Source organism: Odocoileus virginianus, chromosome 10 (genome assembly GCF_023699985.2).
Source record: "Odocoileus virginianus isolate 20LAN1187 ecotype Illinois chromosome 10, Ovbor_1.2, whole genome shotgun sequence".
In the NCBI taxonomy this organism is placed as follows: domain Eukaryota; kingdom Metazoa; phylum Chordata; class Mammalia; order Artiodactyla; family Cervidae; genus Odocoileus; species Odocoileus virginianus.
The window spans coordinates 30,008,646-30,029,186 of NC_069683.1; the positions used below are offsets into that span (position 1 = coordinate 30,008,646).

The 20,541-nt window shown below is 44.8% G+C and overlaps 1 protein-coding gene across 2 annotated transcripts in view; it reads left to right on the forward strand.

The window, feature by feature from the left end:
* CLPB (ClpB family mitochondrial disaggregase) overlaps positions 1-20,541 on the forward strand; it is a 148,914-nt gene that overhangs the window by 87,777 nt on the left and 40,596 nt on the right. For both annotated transcript variants that reach the window (XM_070473296.1, XM_070473297.1), the window contains exon 6: positions 20,097-20,194. In XM_070473296.1, the coding sequence (XP_070329397.1) occupies positions 20,097-20,194 (98 nt within the window). The remainder of the gene's footprint in view (positions 1-20,096; positions 20,195-20,541) is intronic.

A 20,541-nucleotide genomic window follows, 5' to 3' on the forward strand; every position in this document is an offset into this window, starting at 1 on the left:
GAGATTCAAGGAAACGGGAGAAAGGAGAAGCAGAAGAGAGCTGGGGAGGGGTTGCATTGATGCTCAAACTATCTGAAAAACCTGTCTTCTGCAGGTTTTATTTTTTGAAAAAATTTTAGAAAAATTATATTTTAAAGGGTCTACAAAATACAGGCCCAAATTTGTCATCAGGTTCAACAGACAAAATTACTCCTAAGTTGGCATAAAAGTTTCTGGACACTTATTTATACTTACTGTGCTTATCTCATCGATGATTGGTAACAAAGTTCACAGACCAGCACCAGTGTGTGGGCTGCACTTCAAGCATCATTGCTCTAACGGTACTCCTGGGCAAGAGGGGAAAGCAGATGAGCTAAATATAGCCTCTGCCCTCAAGTTGCTTAAAGTCCAGTGAGGTAAGCAGTTTGGGATACACAAACACATTACATGGTAGAGAGATCAAAGTACTGCCATTAGGATGCAGGAACTGGGGACCAAGGTCTGCCCCAACTCTGCTACCATCTCATCCCAGGAGGACCTCCAGCAGATCACAGCCTCTCTGTGGAATCAATTTTTTCATCTGTATGATGAAGCAATCATATCAGATTACTGGATGCTAAAGTTTTCTTCTGGTTGTTTTGGATACAGAGCTAAAAACCCTCCATGCCAGCAGTTTTCTGTGGAGGGATGGAGAGTGACTTCTAATGGGTGCCAGGTTTCTTTGGGGGATGATAAAAGTATTCTAAAATTAGATTATGGTTATCCAACTCTGTAAATATACTTTAAAAAAAAAAACCATTAAACTGTATACTTTAAATGGGTGAACTTTATGGTATGTAAAACTATTAAAAAAGAAAAAGGAAAGTAATAAAATCCTCCATGCCACTCAAAACCAGAAAAGATTGGCTTGGATGGTGCCTGGTTGTAGCCTGGGACTAGTTGGTCCCATAGCTGATGTGGTGTATAGGAGGGGCCCCTCTGATAAAAGTTTCTTTTTAAAGAATACTATTAAAAACTTACCTGAAAAACTTTCTCTTACCCATACTGGTATTTTTATTGATTTCCAGTTATTAATTTAACAAGTATAGCACACCCCATTCTTTTTTTTTTTTTTTTTTTTTTGGCTGAGGCACACGGCTTGCGGGATCTCAGTTCCCTAAACCAGGGATCGAACCCACACCCTTGGCAGTGAAAAAGCATGGAATCCTAGCTAGCCACTGGACCACCAGGGAATTTCCAAACTACTCATTCTTAATGAAGCTTAGTCTGGCAAAGTATAGACTTTTAGGCAAATAATCACAAAATTATTAGCTAATTACCACTGAGAGAAGTAGTATTAAGGAAAAGTACTGTAGTAGTAGTGTAATGGAGGCCTAATCTAGTCTGAAGCAGATGAGGGAGGTCTTCCCTGAGCAAATGGCATATACATGGAAACCTGAAGTGTAGATGTCAACCAGTTACTTAACTTGAGGAAACCCTGTGGAGAGTGACAGCCATTAGTCACCCAGAGAGACGCAGCCGTCCAGTCAGGGGCACAGGGGGGAATGGAGGGATTCTGTAGTGATGTCATTGCAGTTCACATAGTAGGTCAGGGCTAAAGAGAGTCCTTAGTGACCCCAAGGCCTGTCCTCTGCCTTTGGCCTGGGCAGTGGAGAATGATGAGCTGTCTCTAGGGAAGGGTGTTTCTGTATCCCAGATCTGTGGACATAGAGGAGTCACTGCTTTAGTTGAGTTAGAGATGAGAGTGCCTGGGCGCCAGAGCCCCAGCTCTCCAGAGCCACCTGCCACCAGGCACCCGCATTTCATCAAGGCTTTAATCGGCTCCAAGCAGTCCTCAGATGAGCCTGGCTGGTATCCGGCATGAGCTCATCACCAACAGTGGCAGCTGGAGGCCAAGGCTCCCTTGGGTGAGGGAGAGGTCAGCGTTTGTTGGGCCAGGTCTGTTCTGTGTTCTCCTCCACCTGCACTGGGCCTGGAAACATCGGAGCAGGATTCCAGTTTCCCATGGCAGGGTTGGCTGCCCTTTGCCAGCCCACCCGTGCCCATCCAGTGAGGGTGCTCTTGGGTCGAACACAGAGAGAAAGGGCGGCACAGGGTTTTAAGAAGGAGAACCTTAGTCCCTAGAGGTCAGGACCTGCAAAATAGCAGCGGAGGTCCATCCCAGGGTCAGATGGGTCAGAACCAAGGTTCCCTTCTCAAAAAGAGTTCACAGCTAGCTTTCAAATACTCTGCTGCTTTACACAGAGGCCTAGCAGTGTCCCACGGAGAACACAGCAGAAATGCTCTCTGTAGACTGATCCCACAGTCTTCTGCCTGAACATTTTGGAAATGAAGAATTCTTTTAAGTGCAGCAAAAGAAAGGAGCTTGCCACTTCAGGAATCCTTCAGAAACTCCCTTAGTAATGAACCCTGTGCAGCACTAATGTGACCTACACTAACTCAGCCTTGCAGTGGAACCTTGAGGAAGTCCCTTCCTTCTCACTGGGCTTCGTTTTCCCCACCTATAAGGTTAGTTGGATTGCAGTCTCAAAGCTCCTTTTAATTTTCATATTTTGCAATTTCTGAATGAATAATTGCCCTCTGATTTAATTGTGAATCTAAGTATTCACATTTATTCAGCAGCTATTAATTAATTTCCTGCAGCTGACCACCAGCATCCCTTAGAAGAGGTTCCTAGAAAGGTTACTCTGCTCTTAAAGCAGCCTGTATAATTTCTTTATCACACTAACCACAGCAAATAGCTATTCAGTTATCTGATTAATAGATCTTACCTTCATTACACAGGTTAGGGTCTGGATCTGCAGGACTTATATCCCCAGCACCTTGCACTATCCTTAGCACATGATAGATGCTCAGTGAATGTTTGCTGACTGAGTTTATTTATAAATGGGCACCAGGCATTGCCGGAGTAGAAAGAAAGATAGAGGCCCTTCCTTCAGACTGTACCCTGTAGAGCGCTGGTTCAGTGAAAAGGCCCAAACACATAGCACACTGAAAATGCCATGACAGTAGGTAATGGAACTCTAAATTAAACAAAGGCCAGGAAACAAAAAAAAAAACAGTGAATATAATAAATGAGGTGAGGAGGCAGAAGATCAGTGTTGGCATTGTAGAAGGCTTCATGGAGGAGAGGGCCTGGAGGCAGATCCTGAAGGATAGGCAGAATAGATCAGCAAAGGGAGGAGGGAGGCTTTTCAGGTGTGTGAGGAGCAGAAATGAGCCTTGCGTGTTTGAGACCTTTAGGAAACTGGCCACCTGTCAGATGGTGGGTAGGGGAAGGCCGGAGCATGGAGGGCCTTGGGGTGAGCCTGAGGAGTTGTACTCAACTCTGAAGCCAGTAGAGAGTCCCTGAAATGATTGTCTGTCATTAGCTTGTTTAGTGCTGCAGTGATTTTTACTTTAAAAAATGTCGGGGGGAAAAAAATCAACATTTCAAGCAGTACCAGGGGATGTGTAATGAAAAGGAAGTCTCCTTTCCACACCCCTAGTCCCCCTCAGAAGCAGCCACTGTAGCTTTCCTTAGGCAGCCTCCCTATTGCTGCTGCAAACAGATGATCACAAACTTAGCAGCTTAAAGCAACCCAAATTTAGTAACTTAGGGTTCTGGGGATAAGTCTAAAATGGTCTCATTGGACGAAAATCAAAGTGTCATCAGAGTTGTGTTCCTTTTTGGAGACTCAGGGAGAATCTGTTTTGTTGCCGTTTGCAGCTTCTTGAGGCTGCCTTGTCTCAGACATTCCTTATCTTGGCCCCTTCCATCCACAAGCCAGCACGGTCCCTCAAGTCTTTCCCACGTTCCACCACTCTGACACTGACTCTTCTGCGGTTTTCTTTTACTTGTAAGGACTCTTGTGATTATGTTGAGCCCACCTAGATAATCCAGGGTAATCTTTCCATCTCAAAGCCAGCTGATGAGAAACCTTAATTCCCTTTTGCTGAGTAATTTATATATTCTCAGGTTCCAGGGATTCGAACGTGGACATCATTGGAGGTCATTATTCTGCCTGCTGCACTGTCAGAGATACTTTATAAATGTTTTTTCTTCCTGTTTTTGAATAGTTAATTTGCACACAGTACAAAATTCAAAAGGGTGAGCGACTCCAGTGCTTACTCCACAATTGACCAGCACCTGTCTTTCTGTGATCAACAGGAATCCCTTCTCTCTCATTTATTTATTTACTGTTATGTGTGCTTATAGATACTACTGCTTTAAGGTTCTGTAATTTATTACTGTCCTTAGTGGTTATATTGGTGCTAAAATTATCTCAGATTTGGCCAGAGTGCCATACCTGCATCTTTTTTCTTTTTTAATTTCCATATTTTCTTGCATAACTCGATGTTTCGATCTTACCTTATATCCACCTTGCCATTGCCCTGGAATCAGCCATTTCTCTGAGAGTCCTAAGACTTTTGTAGCGGGCAGTTGTATTGGAGACCAAAACATGAGTACTAGGTGTGCTTATTACACACACGCATATGCATATACACACTATTATGTATATGCATATTATATGCTTATGCTCATACCTATTTTAGAAGTTCTGAGAATACCAATACCTCCCGTTCCAGTCCATCATTATGGGGTTCTTCCTTGTCCTTACATATTTCATATTTCTGTGTCCCTTCTTCTGTAGTGAGAATTCTGACTCCAAACAGCACTGATACACAACTCATTTGTTTAATCCTATAGTGCATCCAAAAAGTCTTCAGACTTTCTTTAGCCAAACCGCTATAGAAGACAAACTACTAAAAGAGTTTGGGTCAGAATATGTTTATAGCTGGCCCAGCTACTCCATCCAAGGCTAAGGGTATATAGTCAAATACTAGTTCCTTGGTTACTTAGGTGGGTGTTTTTCCTTTCAGGGTGTTTATGTTGTTAATTTGAAATGCAGTTGGGTTAATTTTTTCAACTCACTTTCAGTTTTAGGGTTTTTCGTCTCTACCTTTCCTTGTTTTAGTTTTGTTGTTTGAATATATAGACCATTAACCTTTTTCTAAAAATAGTACAAAAAGGTATAGTCAGAGAAGTAAAACTCTCTCCTGTGTGTTGCTTTCAACCTTTTCCTGCTCTCCTCAGTAAGCCCTGACCCCTTGTATAATAGATAACCAATTTTGATTGTTTTCTGGTTTATCCTTCCCGTGTTTTGTTGTCTAAGCCAATATATATATGTTTTCTTATTTCTCCTTTTTCCTACATAAAAGATAATGTATTATACATGCTCTTTGCAGTTAACTGTTTTCACTTAACCATATTTTTTCTAGTAGTCATGTATGGATGTGAGAGTTGGACTATAAAGAAAGCTGAGCACAGAAGAATTGATGGTTTTGAACTGTGGTGTTGGAGAAGACTCTTGAGAGTCCCTTGGACTGCAAGGAGATCAAACCAGTCCATCCTAAAGGAGATTAGTCCTGGGTGTTCATTAGAGGGACTGATGTTGAAGCTGAAACTCCAATACTTTGGCCACCTGATGCGGAGAGCTGACTCATTTGAAAAGACCCTGATGCTGGGAAAGATTGAGGGCAGGAGGAGAAGGGGACGACAGAGGATGAGATGGTTGGATGGCATCACCAACACAATGGACATGGGTTTGGGTGGACTCCGGGAGTTGGTGATGGACAGGGAGGCCTGGCGTGCTGTGGTTCACGGGGTCGTAAAGAGTCAGACATGACTGAGCAACTGAACTGAACTTAACCATATTTTCTAGAAGTCACTCGGTAATCATTTCACAGAGATCTTCCTTATTTTTTGTAGTTACGTAGTAATCCATTGTGTGTATGAGCTATATATCCTGTGCTTGGTGGTTACAAATGATGCTCTGTGAATAGCATCTTATATGTACATTTTGGAATAATGGGAGGTGCATCTCTGCAGTAAAGTTCTACAAGTGCTATTGCTAGGTCAAAGGGTAAATGTATGTCCTTGGTTAGGTATTGCAAATTTTTCCTCCATAAAAGTTGTGCCTTTTGCATTTCTACTTGTATTGTGCGAAAGTGGCTGTGTTCTCACAGCCTTGCCAACATTGTATATTGCCAACCTTATGAATTTTTACCAATCTAATAGGTGAAATAGAGTACTTTGGTATAGTTTTAGTTTGATTCTCTTACTGTGAGTGAAATGGGCATCATTTCAAATGTTTAAGAATCATTTTTCTCCTTTTGTCAATTGTCTCTTCATGTCTTTTGCCTATTTTTTTTCTAGGACTTTTGATTTTTGTTTTTCTCTTGATTTTTAAAAGTTCTTTGCATGTTAAGGATATTAGCTATTTTTCTGTGATATATGTTGCAAATATTTTCTTCAATTTTGTATTGATACAGTTTTAATGCTTCCCATATAATCCTAAATGTACAGCCAGGATTGAGAACCACTGGGATAGTCTGGGAAGATTGGAGCTATTTTTTTTCTAATAGAGAATGGATGCAGAGAGAAAGAGACAAGGGCTGAGTACTCAACCTTGAGTGTCACCCATGACTTGGGACAGAAGAGTGAATAGGAACCTGCAAAGGAGACAAAGGTTTATCATTAACTGTTATAGTTATTCAGTCAAAATATTTATTCAACTCTTACTGAGTGCCAAGTGCTGTTCTGGTCATGGGCTATCATAACAAATTCTAATTTTTAATTTGTGCTTCTCTCATCACTTTATAAAAAGTTGAAAGTTTCCTTTACCCATGTTCATCCGTCTGGTTTGCCATAAAGCCTCAACTCTGAGACAGATTTGGTAAAGTCCTTAGAATTGATTAGGGAAAAGCCCCTTTGAGAAAAAATGGAATCATTAGCACCAGCAAGAAGCTCTGGGTTGAAATGGTTTTCTTAGGATAGATTTCAAGTCTATTCGCTATCTTTTCCTTTTCCTAATCTCCCCACTACCCTTCCACTTTTATTTTTGGTGATTATTGCCTGATGACTGTGGTTGGGCATAATATTAACTGGAAGACTCCTTTTGGCAGTGGCTTCTGATTTTTTTTTTTTTTAAGCAACAATTTTATGAGGGAGATAAGTAATTCCTATCAACCTTCATGCCAGGGTGGGGGTGGGGGTGGTGAAAAGCAGACATCAGTGATGAACAGTTCCTGTGCCCAGAACTGCAACCTGTGGCATTTAATGTCATAGTTAAAGATACTTGCCTCTCTACTCCTGATTCTCTTCCTGCTGGGAAGTGCAGTTAGCAGACTGTTTCATCAGTTTCTGTTTCTGTGGTTGTTCTCAAAGCCAACTGTACATAAGGCCTCCTGTCTTCCTTAAGGTTAGAGTAAAGGTCTGTATGTTTGAGTGTATGTATGTATGTATTGAGTGTATTTCTTCCCAGTGAGCCTGGCTCAACCACCGCTCTGATGCTTCTCATTCAAGCAGAGGCTTTACTTAGCTTTGGCAATAGACCTGTGAGTGGAAGCATAAGCCATCTCTTGATGACCCCTCTTCCCTGCTATGGACATTAGGCTGGGATTGGTCAACAGAAGCTTAAACATCTGGTCAGTTCAGTCCTTTGGGGTGGTCGGTGTTTTATAGACAACCCATCAAGATTGATTGGCCTCATAACTGAATTAGCCAGATGTGTGGGCATTGTGTGCCCTTTCCTCAGCCTCCCTTCAATGTTGTTAGATGGAAGCAGACATGCGATTAGCATGTTTGAGGATGGTGTGTTTTTAGCGCATGAACAAAAGCTGCTGCCTTCTGCAGAGACTGTGGCTGTGCCCCAGACGTCAGCAGTATAATTATGACTGCTAAATTCAGTCCAGACCCCAGGCTCGGCTGCCTTGGTCTCAGCTGTCATTTGCAGGAGGGGGAGGAGGGGTGCTGAAGCCTGGGGACCCGAGCTCTTATTATAGTCCACTTTGAACTCTGCTTTATCCAGAGTCTTTCCCTCCCTACTGACAATTGCTCCCAGCTGCTTTCTCCCTGCTGCCACCTCTGAGGATAGTCTGTGCTGGATTATGGGGAGAGTGGGGAATGAGGCTGGCCTCCTAAAAGCCCACAGCTTCCAGGAAACTCGCCCCAAATGAAAATGAGCTAAAGATCCCCCTACTTCCAACACTTACATCACGTGCTATTCATCTTTTTGTTCCAATTGCTCAATCATGTCCAGCTTTTTGTGACCCCATGGACTGCAGCACGCCATGCTTCCTTGTCTTTCACTGTCTCCCGGAGCTTGCTGAAACTCATGTCCATTGAGTTGGTGACACCTTCCAACCATCTCGTCCTCTGTCGTTCCCTTCCCCTCCTGTCTTCAATCTTTCCCAGCATCTGGGTCTTTTCTAATGAGTTGGCTCTTCACATCAGGTGGCCAGAGTTTGGAGCTTCAGCATCAGTCCTTCCAATGACTATTCAGGATTGATTTCCTTTAGGATTGACTGGTTTGATCTCCTTGCAGTCCAAGATCCTCTCAAGAGTCTTCTCCAACACCACAGTGAAAGCATCAATTCTTCAGCGCTCAGCCTTCTTTATCCCTCATCTAGAAAGTGTTTGCCTTAGGGTTGCCTTGAGCAGAAATTCTTGGCAGGAGTTTTTGCTTTTTGCCCTTTTGCTCACCTAACTCCGTATGTGAAATACATTTGAATGTTCACCTCCATGCTTTACCTCTTTTCTAACCAGACCAGCCTACACATTTGCCATAAAACAAATCAGGCATTTTTGTGTCTCTACTAGTTTGTGATGCTTCAAATTTTGTAGATATCTCATACTCAATGAACCAAACCCAGCCCTGCCCCCTGGACTTTCTTCCATATTTCCTAGTTGATGAATGGCATCATCAATACCTGTTACCCAAACAAGAAAAGATTTAAAAGTGTCTGATGACTTCTCCCTCACTTTTTACCACACTCATCTTTCTTAAGAGTTTTCTCTGAAGCGCATCTTCTCCCCTCTGTCTCCATACGCTCGTTCAGACTTTGTCCCTCTCACCTAGACTATTAGAAAAGACTTATTGTTGTTCTCCCTACCTCCAGGCTCCTTTCCAAACCAACCTTTACCCTGCAAAACTCCACTACTCCACTGTTTGGAAACCTGCAGTAATTTCTTATGCTTGTGAGTTAATGCTCAGATGTCTAATTCAGCATGTACATCTCTCTGCAGTCCACTGGGAATCTTCTTCCACCCTATCTCCAAGAGCAGCTGGGGATGATTGTCTGCTTCAGGATTGGGACCAGCGCTTGATAGGCTAACCAGGGGCCTGTCTGCAGCCAGGTGGGCCTGGGGACACAGGAGCTGTCTCTGCCATAGGCCCACTCAGCTCCTCATTCCCTGAAGGAAGTCTTTCCTGCCTCCAGACCTTTGCTTGCTTACTTTTCTGTCACTGGGATGCCCTTTCCCCACTGCTCCACCTATCAAACCCCCACTTAGCCTTCAAGAACCAACTCATTTATGTCTCTTCTTCTCACTTTTCCTTGTTTTCTCACATGAAGTGAATCACTTCCCACTCTGTTACCCCACAGCAGTTTTAGGAAGCTTTTTTTTCTTTTTTCTGGCCACACTGTGCAGCATGTGAGATCTTAGTTCTCCCACCAATGATGGAACCCATGCCCCCTGCAGTGGAAGTGTGGAACCGCAACCACTGGACCACCAGGAAATTCCCTCGGAAGCTATTTTATTGTTTTAAAGATTACAACTGAAGTTTCAAAAAAAAAGAGCTAGCTTGTGTCCTCTTGTTCTCTCTTCCCTCTGTTCCTCTGATTCTGCTGCCAGTAGAGCCCTGACTAGGTCTCTGACCTGTGGAAGGCCACTCAGTCTCCCTTCTGTCTACTAAAGAGAAAGGCGGGCTGGCTCCTTGCTCAGGACCTCCATCTCTGCACATATACCATTAGTGAGACACTTTATAGAAAGGGGTGCTTAGTAATGATACTTGTAGTAAAAATAACAATAGCTGTCTTTTATTGAGTTCTTACTTTGTACCAAGCTCTGAACTAAGGCTTCATCTCTTTCAATACTTAAAATATCTTTGGAAGTTTAACACTCTTATTACCTATGTTTCCCATATGCATGCATAGAGGCATTAGGCTGTTAAATAACTTGCCCATATTCCACCACTAGTAAGTGGCAGAGCCACTGTGGAATCTGTGATTTTGATCTCAAGAGCAGAAGAACTCCAGTTGTGTTCCTCGAACTTACACAGGGTTCAGCATGAAATAGGTGCTCTGGAATGTTGGTTGGTTGATCACATGAGTGAATGAATCGGTGTTCTTCCCATTGAGCTTGTCTTCAGGCTTCAGAGACTGGCTGAGCATCTGTAGCTTATGCCAAGAAGTATGGATTTTGTCTCATCTCCTAATACCCAGCTGTACACAGACATGTTCCCTCCCACTCAGTAACAAACTGCCTGGAACTCTTTCCCGGCTCATATTTACAAGAGAATGTGATAAATTCCGTATTGATCCCTCCTGTTCCACTGTAAATTTTGCAAAAGATGATTAAATAGAGCAATAGAGTCTGCAGGCATTGTGGCTCAATATGTTGTGGAGTGGCGTATCGACCTCCTCCATCCAAAGGCAGCCAGCGCCTAGCCCTGCTGCCCCAGACCAGTAATTAAAATCCTGGGAGACTGGGATTTAAAATCCAATCATATCCCTGAATCAAGCCTTCTAGCCTCCCCATGTGACGAGTGCAATAAGGTAACGGCAGGAGCATGTTTATGTCTGTGCTGAAGCAGTCCCCATAGGGTGGGTAAGAAATGGAGAGTTGGGTAGGCCTCCTGACTAAATCACTTTGCCCTGACACCACAGCCACTTGTAAGACAATCTGTAGACACATAAACAGTCCCAGCCAAAAACCAAATTTTGGGCTTCCCAGGTGGCGTGAGTGCTGAAGAACCCGCCTGCCAATGCAGGAGACATAAGAGACATAGCTTCGATCCCTGTGTCAGAAAGATCCCCTGGAGTAGGGCATGCCAACCCACTCCAGTATTCTTGCCTGGAGAATCCCATGGACAGAGGGGCCTCGCAGGCTGCAGTCCATGGGGTCACACAGAGTCAGGCATGACTTATTTTGGACTCTTGAGAGCAAGACATCAAGCACAAAAATTCTCAGACTGTGCTTCAGTGTACACTTCTGTTTACACAGCCAGTAGTAGGTTTACAGAAGTGATTTGACCTTGATTAAACCATGGCCTTTGGAGAAGGCAGTGGCACCCCACTCCATTACTCTTGCTAGAAAATCCCATGGACGGAGGAGCCTGGTAGGCTGCTGTCCATGGGATCGCGAAGAGTCGGACACGACTGAGTGATTTCACTCTCACTTTTCACTTTCCTGCATTGGAGAAGGAAATGGCAACCCACTCCAGTGTTCTTGCCTGGAGAATCCCAGGGATGGGGGAGCCTGGTGGGCTGCCGTCTATGACGTCGCACAGAGTCGGACACGACTGAAGTGACTTAGCAGCGAACCACGGCCTTCAGTAACCAAACACGTTTGAATTTCCAGGGAAACTCTTTGATTTAACCTAAGCCGAAGCCAGCCTCCCCTATGCTGAGGCCTATAATCACAGCACAAGTTACTGTTGAAATAAACTTGTCCATCTGTTCTCAACAGGATCAGGAACTCCCTGAGGGCAAGGACAGGGTCTTCTTATTCACTTTTGTGTCCCCAGCATCTGGCTCAGGGCCAGACACAGAGTGCTCTCCAGAAGTATCTCTGAATGAATGAAGAAACACAAATTAATAGTCTTGATAAAACCTCTGTAAACGGATGTGTAAATAGTAGACCCTGCCACACACTCCCCATTCAGTGCTTGAACACTTCCAGTGCTGGGGGAATCACATTTGTTCCTGAGGTTGCTCACATTCTATCTTTGGATTTTCTGATGGTTAGCAGTTTCTAATATTGAGCCAAAATTTGCTTGCAAGGGTCTTAAAGTTTTACTGTTGGGTTCATGTAGAATAAGTCTAGTCCCTGTTCCACATGGTGGCCCTTCCAATACCTGAAAATGCAGACATGTTCTCCTGATCTATCTTTCCTCCAGTCTAAACTTCCAGTTCCTTAAACCACGTTTTTCCACGTGGCTTCTAAACCATTTCCTATCTCAGTCTCCACTTTGTCATCCCAAATCCATGACTTCCCATTTATTGCCATTCATTTTCATCTCATTTGTTTTAGCTCTTAATGTCCATCTTCTACATGTATTTGGACCTCTTCCCACTCAAATCTGAAGTCTGTATAATAGATTTGGTGAATAGGCCATCCCCACATCAGGAGTGAACATACTGAACCAGGACCAAGCCTTTTTGCTGCTGTTGGAAACTTTCTTCTGTGACCTCTGATCTGTCAGTCACCCCACCCTGCCTCTTGGGTCTGGTGAGTCCGATGTCACTTACGAACCCTCCACACTGAATGGCACTCGGCCCACATTTCTCCATTGTGTGCTCAGGATTATCCTGAGACACCCCAGGATATGTCTCCCTTGTAATGGGGGGAGCGGATTCATCATCCTTTTCTCCTTGTCCCCCTGACACTATACTATATTGTCATTGTTTCTGTCCCCATCTGTCTCTTACCATTCTGGGTTCTCCCTCTGGACAAGAACCAGTCAGTTTCCGCTGTGTGTGGCCAGTCCTACCCCAAAGTCAGTAATCAGTGATTAATGAGTGCTGGGTCCAGCCAGGAGGCAATAGCTCTCTGTTCTATGAACTTTAGAAATCCAACTCCCTGAAGACAAGGGATCCACCAGACTCTGTGTCAGAAGGTTCAGACTTCCAAATGACCTAGGGACCAGGTTATGTGGGTCATCATTCACCCTGGAGAAGGGGCCTCCTGACTGGGAAGAAAAGGAGTTCCATTTTGTACCCTTTCAACAAAACTGTCTACCCCAAACCTGCCTCTGGAAACACCCCCAAACTTGGCTTTGGAGCATCTGAGCATGTTGGAGGGGAAGAGGAAAGATGATTTGTCCCTCTTTTTGAGTCATCAGACCTTTGGAAAGTAGCACTATGTGGTGGAAAAACCAGACTTGGCTTCTTTTAAAAAAAGAAATCAATTTTTTATTATGTAAAATTTCAAACATATATTTCTCTCAAAAAGAGAATAGTATAATAAGTCCCAGATTTACTATTTATCTGCTGAATGACCGTGGGCAAATTATTTTAGCTCTCTAAGCCTGTTTTCTTAGGAGTCTTTGTATGGTGAAAAACTGCACATAAAGGCCTTAACACCCAACACATGTTAGCTTGTCTTTCACCTTGCTCTTCTACCAGACTCAGTTAAATTATTTGTAAAATGGAAAAAATAATACCTCTCCTGCTTTCTTCATCAAATTCTTGTGTGTTAGACTCTCAGTTGTGTCCGATTCTTTGCAACCCCATGGACTGTAGCCCTGCTAAGCTTCTATCTCCATGGGATTTTTCAAGCAAGAACACTGGAGTGGGTTGCCATTTCCTTCTCCAGGGGATCTTCCTGATCCAGGGATCAAACCTGGGTTTCCTATATTGCAGGCAGATTCTTTACTATCTGAGCCACCAGGGAAGCCATATCAAATTCTTATTAAGAATTAAAAAGGAGGAAGTAGTCTGCACTGTGTATGGCACATAGTCAATGCTCAGTAAAGGTTCTTGGTTACTTAGGAGGCATATCTTCAGGTGCACATATACATATGTATACAGATTCTCTTGGAAACGCTCAGTGTGGTCTAGGAGAAAAGTTCAGGGACCACAGCTCTATTCCCAGTACTTCTGTGCTCCCTGCAGCATCCTGGACAGGGCTTCTCTCTCTAACCCTCAGCCTCTGGGAACACACGGAGAATCAGTACATCTCTGACCTGAGGAGCTGCACACAGACTAGCTGGGAAGACTAGACAGGTGGACTACCAGAAAAGGAAGGAGTGGGAGGATAATAGGAGCCCATGGATGATGAGCGCTGAGAGTTGGAGGGGTGGAGAGGCTTCCCAGAGAAGGGGCCCTGAAGAAGAGGTAGGGCCTGGGTAGTCAGGGAGATGAGGGACAGGGTTCTAGGCCTGAGGAGTCTCCCAGACAGTAGTGTGGAGGTGAGTATGGAGACAGGGCAGGAGCATGGCTTCTCTCATATGGTCACCCTGTCTCAGAATGCTTCCTTGATGGGGAGCTTGCAGCCAAAAAGAGTGAATCACTCCACATTGATACCTCTGATCATGGGGGAAATTTCCCTTATATTCAGTAATAACTTCTAATTGGAGATAGTAAACAGACTGTTGAAATAGTAAAAATTAGGATGAAGGTGCTAAAGGAGTCAACAGTAAAAATGGGACTTCCCTGGTGGTCCAGTGGTTGAGACTGTGCTTGCCTGGTTGGGGATCCACAAACTGAGTGGTGTGGTCCAAAAAAAACATGGAAATGTTTAGAAGAATGAATGTATAAGTTATTACCAAAAAAACATTGTACAGCTTGTACAATCTTTCTGCCCACCCCCCCCCCCCCCCCGCAGTTTTTTATCTTATTCAGTCCAAATAGAACCCCTTGAGGTAGGCAGGGCTGTGATCATGACCACCAGAGAAGTGAAGCAAGACCCAAGACCCTAGTCACACAACCAGGGAGCAGTAACCCCCATCTGTGCTGGCTTCCAGGCCGTGTACTCTTAGGGGACGGGGAGGCAGCTGCAGGTGGAGAAAGGGGTGAGTCATGAAAACCAGGTGTGGTAGATCCGGATCCCTCAAAGGCCAGGATGGCCAATAGGACTGCAGGGGTGGGAGGGAGCGGGGGAGCCTGTCAATATTATCGATAATATAGCCTCACACATTTGTATAGGGCAATTACTGGGTTTGGTTTTTGTTGTTGTTGTTGTTGTTTAAGCTCTCTTCTTTGCCTTTTGCATCATTGTCTTGTCTTTGATATTCACAGAGGTAGCAGAAAGCCAGAGCAGAGTGGTGTCAAGGGAGGAAGGAGTAACCTGCCTCTTCCCCTCTGCCACCCCAGACTTGCTGTCAGGAGACCTGAATCCCATCTCTCACTCTGGTTCCACACTCTCCCCAGGAAGGGCAACTGGACCTCTCTCTGCAACCACTTCCTCCCCACTTCCCACTCACAGAGCTAGATAGAGGGTATGAGGGCTTGACCTGACCTGTCACCCAGACAAAGAGGTTTAGAACTAGTGAAGAGACTGAGGACTTTGGTCCACGGGGACAAGGAACATGGTCACACACTTCACTTGCTATGAGAAGGGCCTTTCTGGGGCAGGAAGAATGGCCATGTTGTGTGTGGCTCTGGAAGATAACACCTGGAAAGAAGTCCATTCATTTGGTAAATCCTACTGAACATGTGTTCTGTGCTGGCCCCTGTGCTAGGTAGTCAGAATATAGCAGTGGATCAGCCATTGACCCTGATTTCTGAGAGTTCTCAGTCCTGTATGGAGACAGACTTATAACATAGTGATCAGTGTAGTAAGAAAGAAGCAGAAAGGCTCATGGAGCACAAAGGATCACACCAAATCTGGGGTGAGAGGGAAATAAGGAAGGTTTCCTGGAGAAGAAGCCTGAACTGAGTCTTAAAAGATGGGTGTTTATAGGAAGTACAGGTGAGAGTGGGGTTAGAGAGAGAGGTTGGGGCTCATGCAAAAAGAATCTGCCCTCAGTTTATTGCGGGAAACCCCTTGGCAGGCCATGAGCTTGGGACGGGGCTCTGGACATGCTTGAGGAAGCCAGGGTGACCCACCTGTTCTGAATGTAGTCAAGGCGGGTCTCTTCTTAGGGAATTGGAAGAACTCACCGTTAAGTTCTCTTTTTCACCTCAGAAAGCCTATAAGGCTGTCAAACCTAAGGCAGGTGGTGTATCAGAGACGAGTAGCAGGCTCCCTGGGTCCCCGTGGGCCAGGCCCTCTCTCCCGTCAACACCAGTGCCACTGCCTCACCCTGCCCTGGCTGTTGAGACCCCAGCCTGTCACTGGCACCAGCCAGGACCTGTCCATGACCATCCACCCCCATCCTACTTTCCTGGCCCGAGCCCTATTGACAGATCCCCCAGAATCTGAAGGAATTCAAGACAAATGGTTAAGAGGATGGAGTTAATAAAATTTGAAAAATTGAGGCCTGTCACTCCACTAAACTTTTTTCAATACCACTGACAGAAACATATTTCCCCAATGAGTGACCTTCCACAGCTGTAGCGGGCAGGCGCAGCCGCAGCAGTGCTTCCAGGAAGCCAGTCTGCTATTTATCAAATATTATAAGCTGGGACACACTAATCTGGAGCAGGGGAGGAGTCCTGCACTATACTGCCTGGGGTGTTCCAGGTGTTGGCCCCAGCCCCAGACAGCCAGTGGGAGGTGACGGATGGCCTGCGATTAGCTCTTCCCACCTCCGCCCAGCCCTCTGACTTACTCCCAGAAGCCTGACCCTCTAGACCAGCTGCTTGGCCCGGAGGGGCCCTGGGTGGGAGGCATGGTGAGGTCAGACCAGGGCATGGGCCATCCTGATGCCCCTGGAGAGGGCAGGCGGGTGAGGCCCAACATGGTTATTTATTGGAGTGTAATGGTTTGTGGCCGTTGGTCATGGAGGTGAAATCGATCAGTTGTAGAAGTCAGGTTCTATCAATTATTACAGCAATTAGTCAAGTCAGAGCATCAGAGCAAGGGTTCGGGGGCTGAGGGACTAATATTAGATGGACATTACCCATGGTGCCCCAGCCTCAGCTTTCCTAAACTGGGAGCAGATGTGCTGACCCGAGGCTCCAGAACCTTGGGGAGGCTAGCTGGCTTCCCTCCTCGGGGCAGCTGGGGTGAACCTGGGTGAGAGCTCTTGGACTGGAGACAGACCCAGCACTGCTTTAAACGCGTCCCTGTGCTAGCTGGCCCAGGTGCAGAAATGTCCTACCTGTCCCATCCCATCATTTATGAGAAGTGACACAACTCCTACTAGAAATTACTCAGTGGCCAATGTTTATGGCACACATTTTTCATTCTGTAAGCAAATATAGATCACTGACAGCACTTGTTTGAAGCAACTAATCTCACCCTCTGTTCTTTCTTCCACTGTCTTCCTCTCTTCCTCTCCCCCTCCCCTTCTGTCTCCTATTTTTTCTCTCTTACCCAGTTCTCTTTTTCTCTTTGCTCTTCTTTTCTTTCCCTTCCAGAGGTCTCTCCCACACCCCCCTGCCACTCTAGCCCATATTCAGTGACAGAGCTCCCCTTGAGACTGCCTCAGGGAGGAGAGGCCTTTCCACCGAGTGATTGTAGCTCTCTTTCAGCCCTAGCTGTGGTCCAGGAGCTTTGAAGAAAGGGACGATGCTGTCTGCCTCTGCCTCTCAAGCCTTCAGTGCTGAGCGCCAGACAGAACAGGGCTGGCTGGGAAGACTGGGTCAGGTGAACAAGCCCCTTAGCACTGTGGTCTTCTTACACCTCTCTCTACAGACCTGCTGTCCCTCCTTCAGCACACTGATCACACTTGACCTGAGTTGTTGTTGCATGGTCGTCTCTCGTCCCTTTTAGCTTCTGGAGAGCTGGAATTGTGCCTAGACTGTAGATAGCACCTAATCTAAAAGATGGGACCAGGAGCCTGCAGAAGAGACAGAGAAGGAATGGTCTCAGGGGTGTGAGGAAAGCCTGAAAAGTGGTTTTTATAACTCAAAGAAGAGAGTGGCCAAGGTATCAGTTGCTGCAGAGTGATCAAGAAGTGTTTAAAAAAAAAAAAAACAAAAAAAAAACCTATTCATTGGCTTTGGCAGTCTCCCATCTCCCTACGGTACAGGGCCCTGATACACAGTGCCCAGTAAGCAAGCACCAACGGAATTGAAAGAAAGAATGAGGCTCCAGCTGAGCTTTGAGGACTTGCCTACTAGTTAGGAAGAACCCAGACACTCTCCTCATTAGGGAGGTTGCATTTTATCCTATAAGCAGTGAAAACCATGGAATGATTTTTCACCAGGGGTGTATTTTGGCTGCCCTGGTGGGAGTGTGAAGAATTGTAGTTAAGAAAACCTGGAGTAGGTTTGACTCCTGGTCCAAGCAAATCACCAACTTTGTGACCTTGGGCTAATTATCTCCTTTGAGCCCAGTTTCCACGTCTATAGCATGGGAATTTTAATTTCTACCCCTCAGTATGGTTGATAGTATATATAAAATACAGAGTACATAGTAAACACTAGTGGCTGTTGTTATCATTATCACCACTTCTAGATACATACCCGAGAGACATAGAAAAATACATCCACTCAGACTTGTACACAAATATTCATAGCAACATATTCATAATAGCCGAAAGGGGAAAGCAATTCAAATGTTCATGAGCTTGATGAATAACAAAATAGGGTATGTCCATAGAATGCGGTGTTACTCAGCCATAAAAGAATGAAGTACATGCTATATTCCTACATTCATGTTGTAGCATGAATGACATGTGCTACATCATGGATGAACCTTGAAAACATGGTAAATTAAGCCAGATGCAAAAGACCACACACTGTATGATACCATTTATGTGAAATGTCAAGTGTAGGCAAATATAGGGACAGAAAGCAGACTAATTATTTCTGGGATTAGGGGAAGTGGTGAATGTCTCTGATAATGGTGATGGGGTTTCTTTTCAAGATAATTAAAATGATCTGGAATTAGATACTGGTGAGGCTTATATGATGATGAAAGTGTATTTAAAACTACTGAATTGTGTACCTTGAAAGGTATGTGAATTGTGATTAAAAATTATCTCAATATTTTATTTTGTACTGTCTTCCTATTAGAAAATAGAATCATGTAAAAAAGTATTAATTTTTTTTATTGATAATAAGCTTCCTTGGTCTGGATCGTGCTTTATGCTCTCTGCTCCTTTCCCCTCCTCCCATACTTCTTCCTCTGCAGCCGCGGCAGACAGCCATGTGTAAATGCTTAATAAATGATTACCATTGTTGATGAGTTTATAGTCCTTAAGAAGCAGAGAGTTTCAATAGGAATGGTTTTATATCATGATATGAAGGTTGCCTCAGCCTGGGTGAGAAATACTGATTTTTGCTGTCCATCAGCAAACAGTGACTGAATATCCCCTCTGAGCCGGGCCTCATGATGACGCAGCCTTTCCTGTGTGTTTAGTGTCCCTGGCCAACTTACTACCTCCTCATGGCAGGGACTGTGTCTTAACCCTTCTTTAAGTATAGACAACGCACTTCCTTAGCAATAAAGGTCAAAGAGTATTGGTTTGTCTGTTACTTTAATGTTCCGTTTAACACATAGTTCTTGAGAGGAGTGCTTTGGGGCAGGACCAGATCTGATTCTTCCATGTCCTGAGTTCCAGCTCATTCAAGGTTGGACAGATTGAATGGAATGGTCAGTTTTCGAAGAGGAGAGTGAGGTGCCCAGATCTGGGCTTTGGGGAGGAGATTCTGACAGTGTGGGGGTTAAAATAACCTATCTTCCATGACTGTCAAGGCTCTACACCAAGCAGACACTTTACACAGGCTCATCTGCCGGCACTTATAAGTGAGAGAAGGTAGATGCGTGGCCCCAAGCAAGCCTCTTCTTTTTGTTATACTTAAAGTTCTTTGTCTTCGAATCATGGGAACCAATGATTGGAGGAGATGCCTGCCTGGGTGCACACGCAAGTAGCACAGGTGAGGGCTGGCACAGCTGGGTTGCTGGTGATGGCCAGAGCTCAGCTGACTTTAGCAGGCAGGAAGTGAGCAGGGAAGAGAGAGCATTAAGCAGAGGGAGAGGCAGAGAGCAGAAGGAAGGGGCCTTGTCATTACCTGGGATACTCTGTGCTTTAGATTTCTATATGATTTTTATGAATGAATATTCATCTGTGTAGAAACAAATTTGATAATGCAGACATTTTAATGAAGAATGCATTGGAGTTGGGGTATATTAATCTGTATGTGTATTGGTATATTTGTTAGCATGTTCAGCTGTGTATATTTTTGTAGGCACAGTACACCTATGTGTGTGTATAGCACATCTGTGTGTGTGGCACCTCTCTATGTGGGCATAGCACATCTGTGTGTGTGGCACCTCTCTATGTGGCACACGTGCATGCACATGTAGGAGCCTCAATACCCTTACTTCTGTGTCAGAGAGGACCGAGAGCTCCTCTCTCAGAGTAGCTTGACATGTTTCAATCTCTTAGGTTTTGTTGCTCCATATTTCTGTGAGCATTCCTTACACTGAAGTCAAGGCCTATACCACCTCCAGGGAAGGCTGAGGGTCCACTGATCACTCATAGAGGCTCTTTTTCTTCTTCTCCTCCTGTCAGGAGCCAACCCCTTGCAGAGGAATGAAATGGGACACACACCCTTGGATTATGCTCGAGAAGGGGAGGTGATGAAGCTTTTAAGGACTTCTGAGACTAAGGTAAGTCTCAAAGAAAGGAGAAGGCCTGAGGGCACTCCATGCTTCATTTCATCTTTCACTCATTAAATTATGTCAGACTCTACACCAAAGGCCACTTCTCCTTAGAGGATTATTGTCTATTTAAATACAAATCCAGCCTCCACTTATCAATTATAGGAGGCATCCCCTTTCCTGACCAAGAAGAAGCCTGAGCCACTTCTGGGTTCTGAGGACTGACTTTTAAATTCAGTTTCTCAGGTAGTGAGCCTTTCAGCTCCTTCCATGAAGAGGGGATAGCAGGACAAAATCTTCGCCTCAGTACTATTTCCTCAGGTCTCATGCACTTTGCAGCATCATCAAGTAACTCT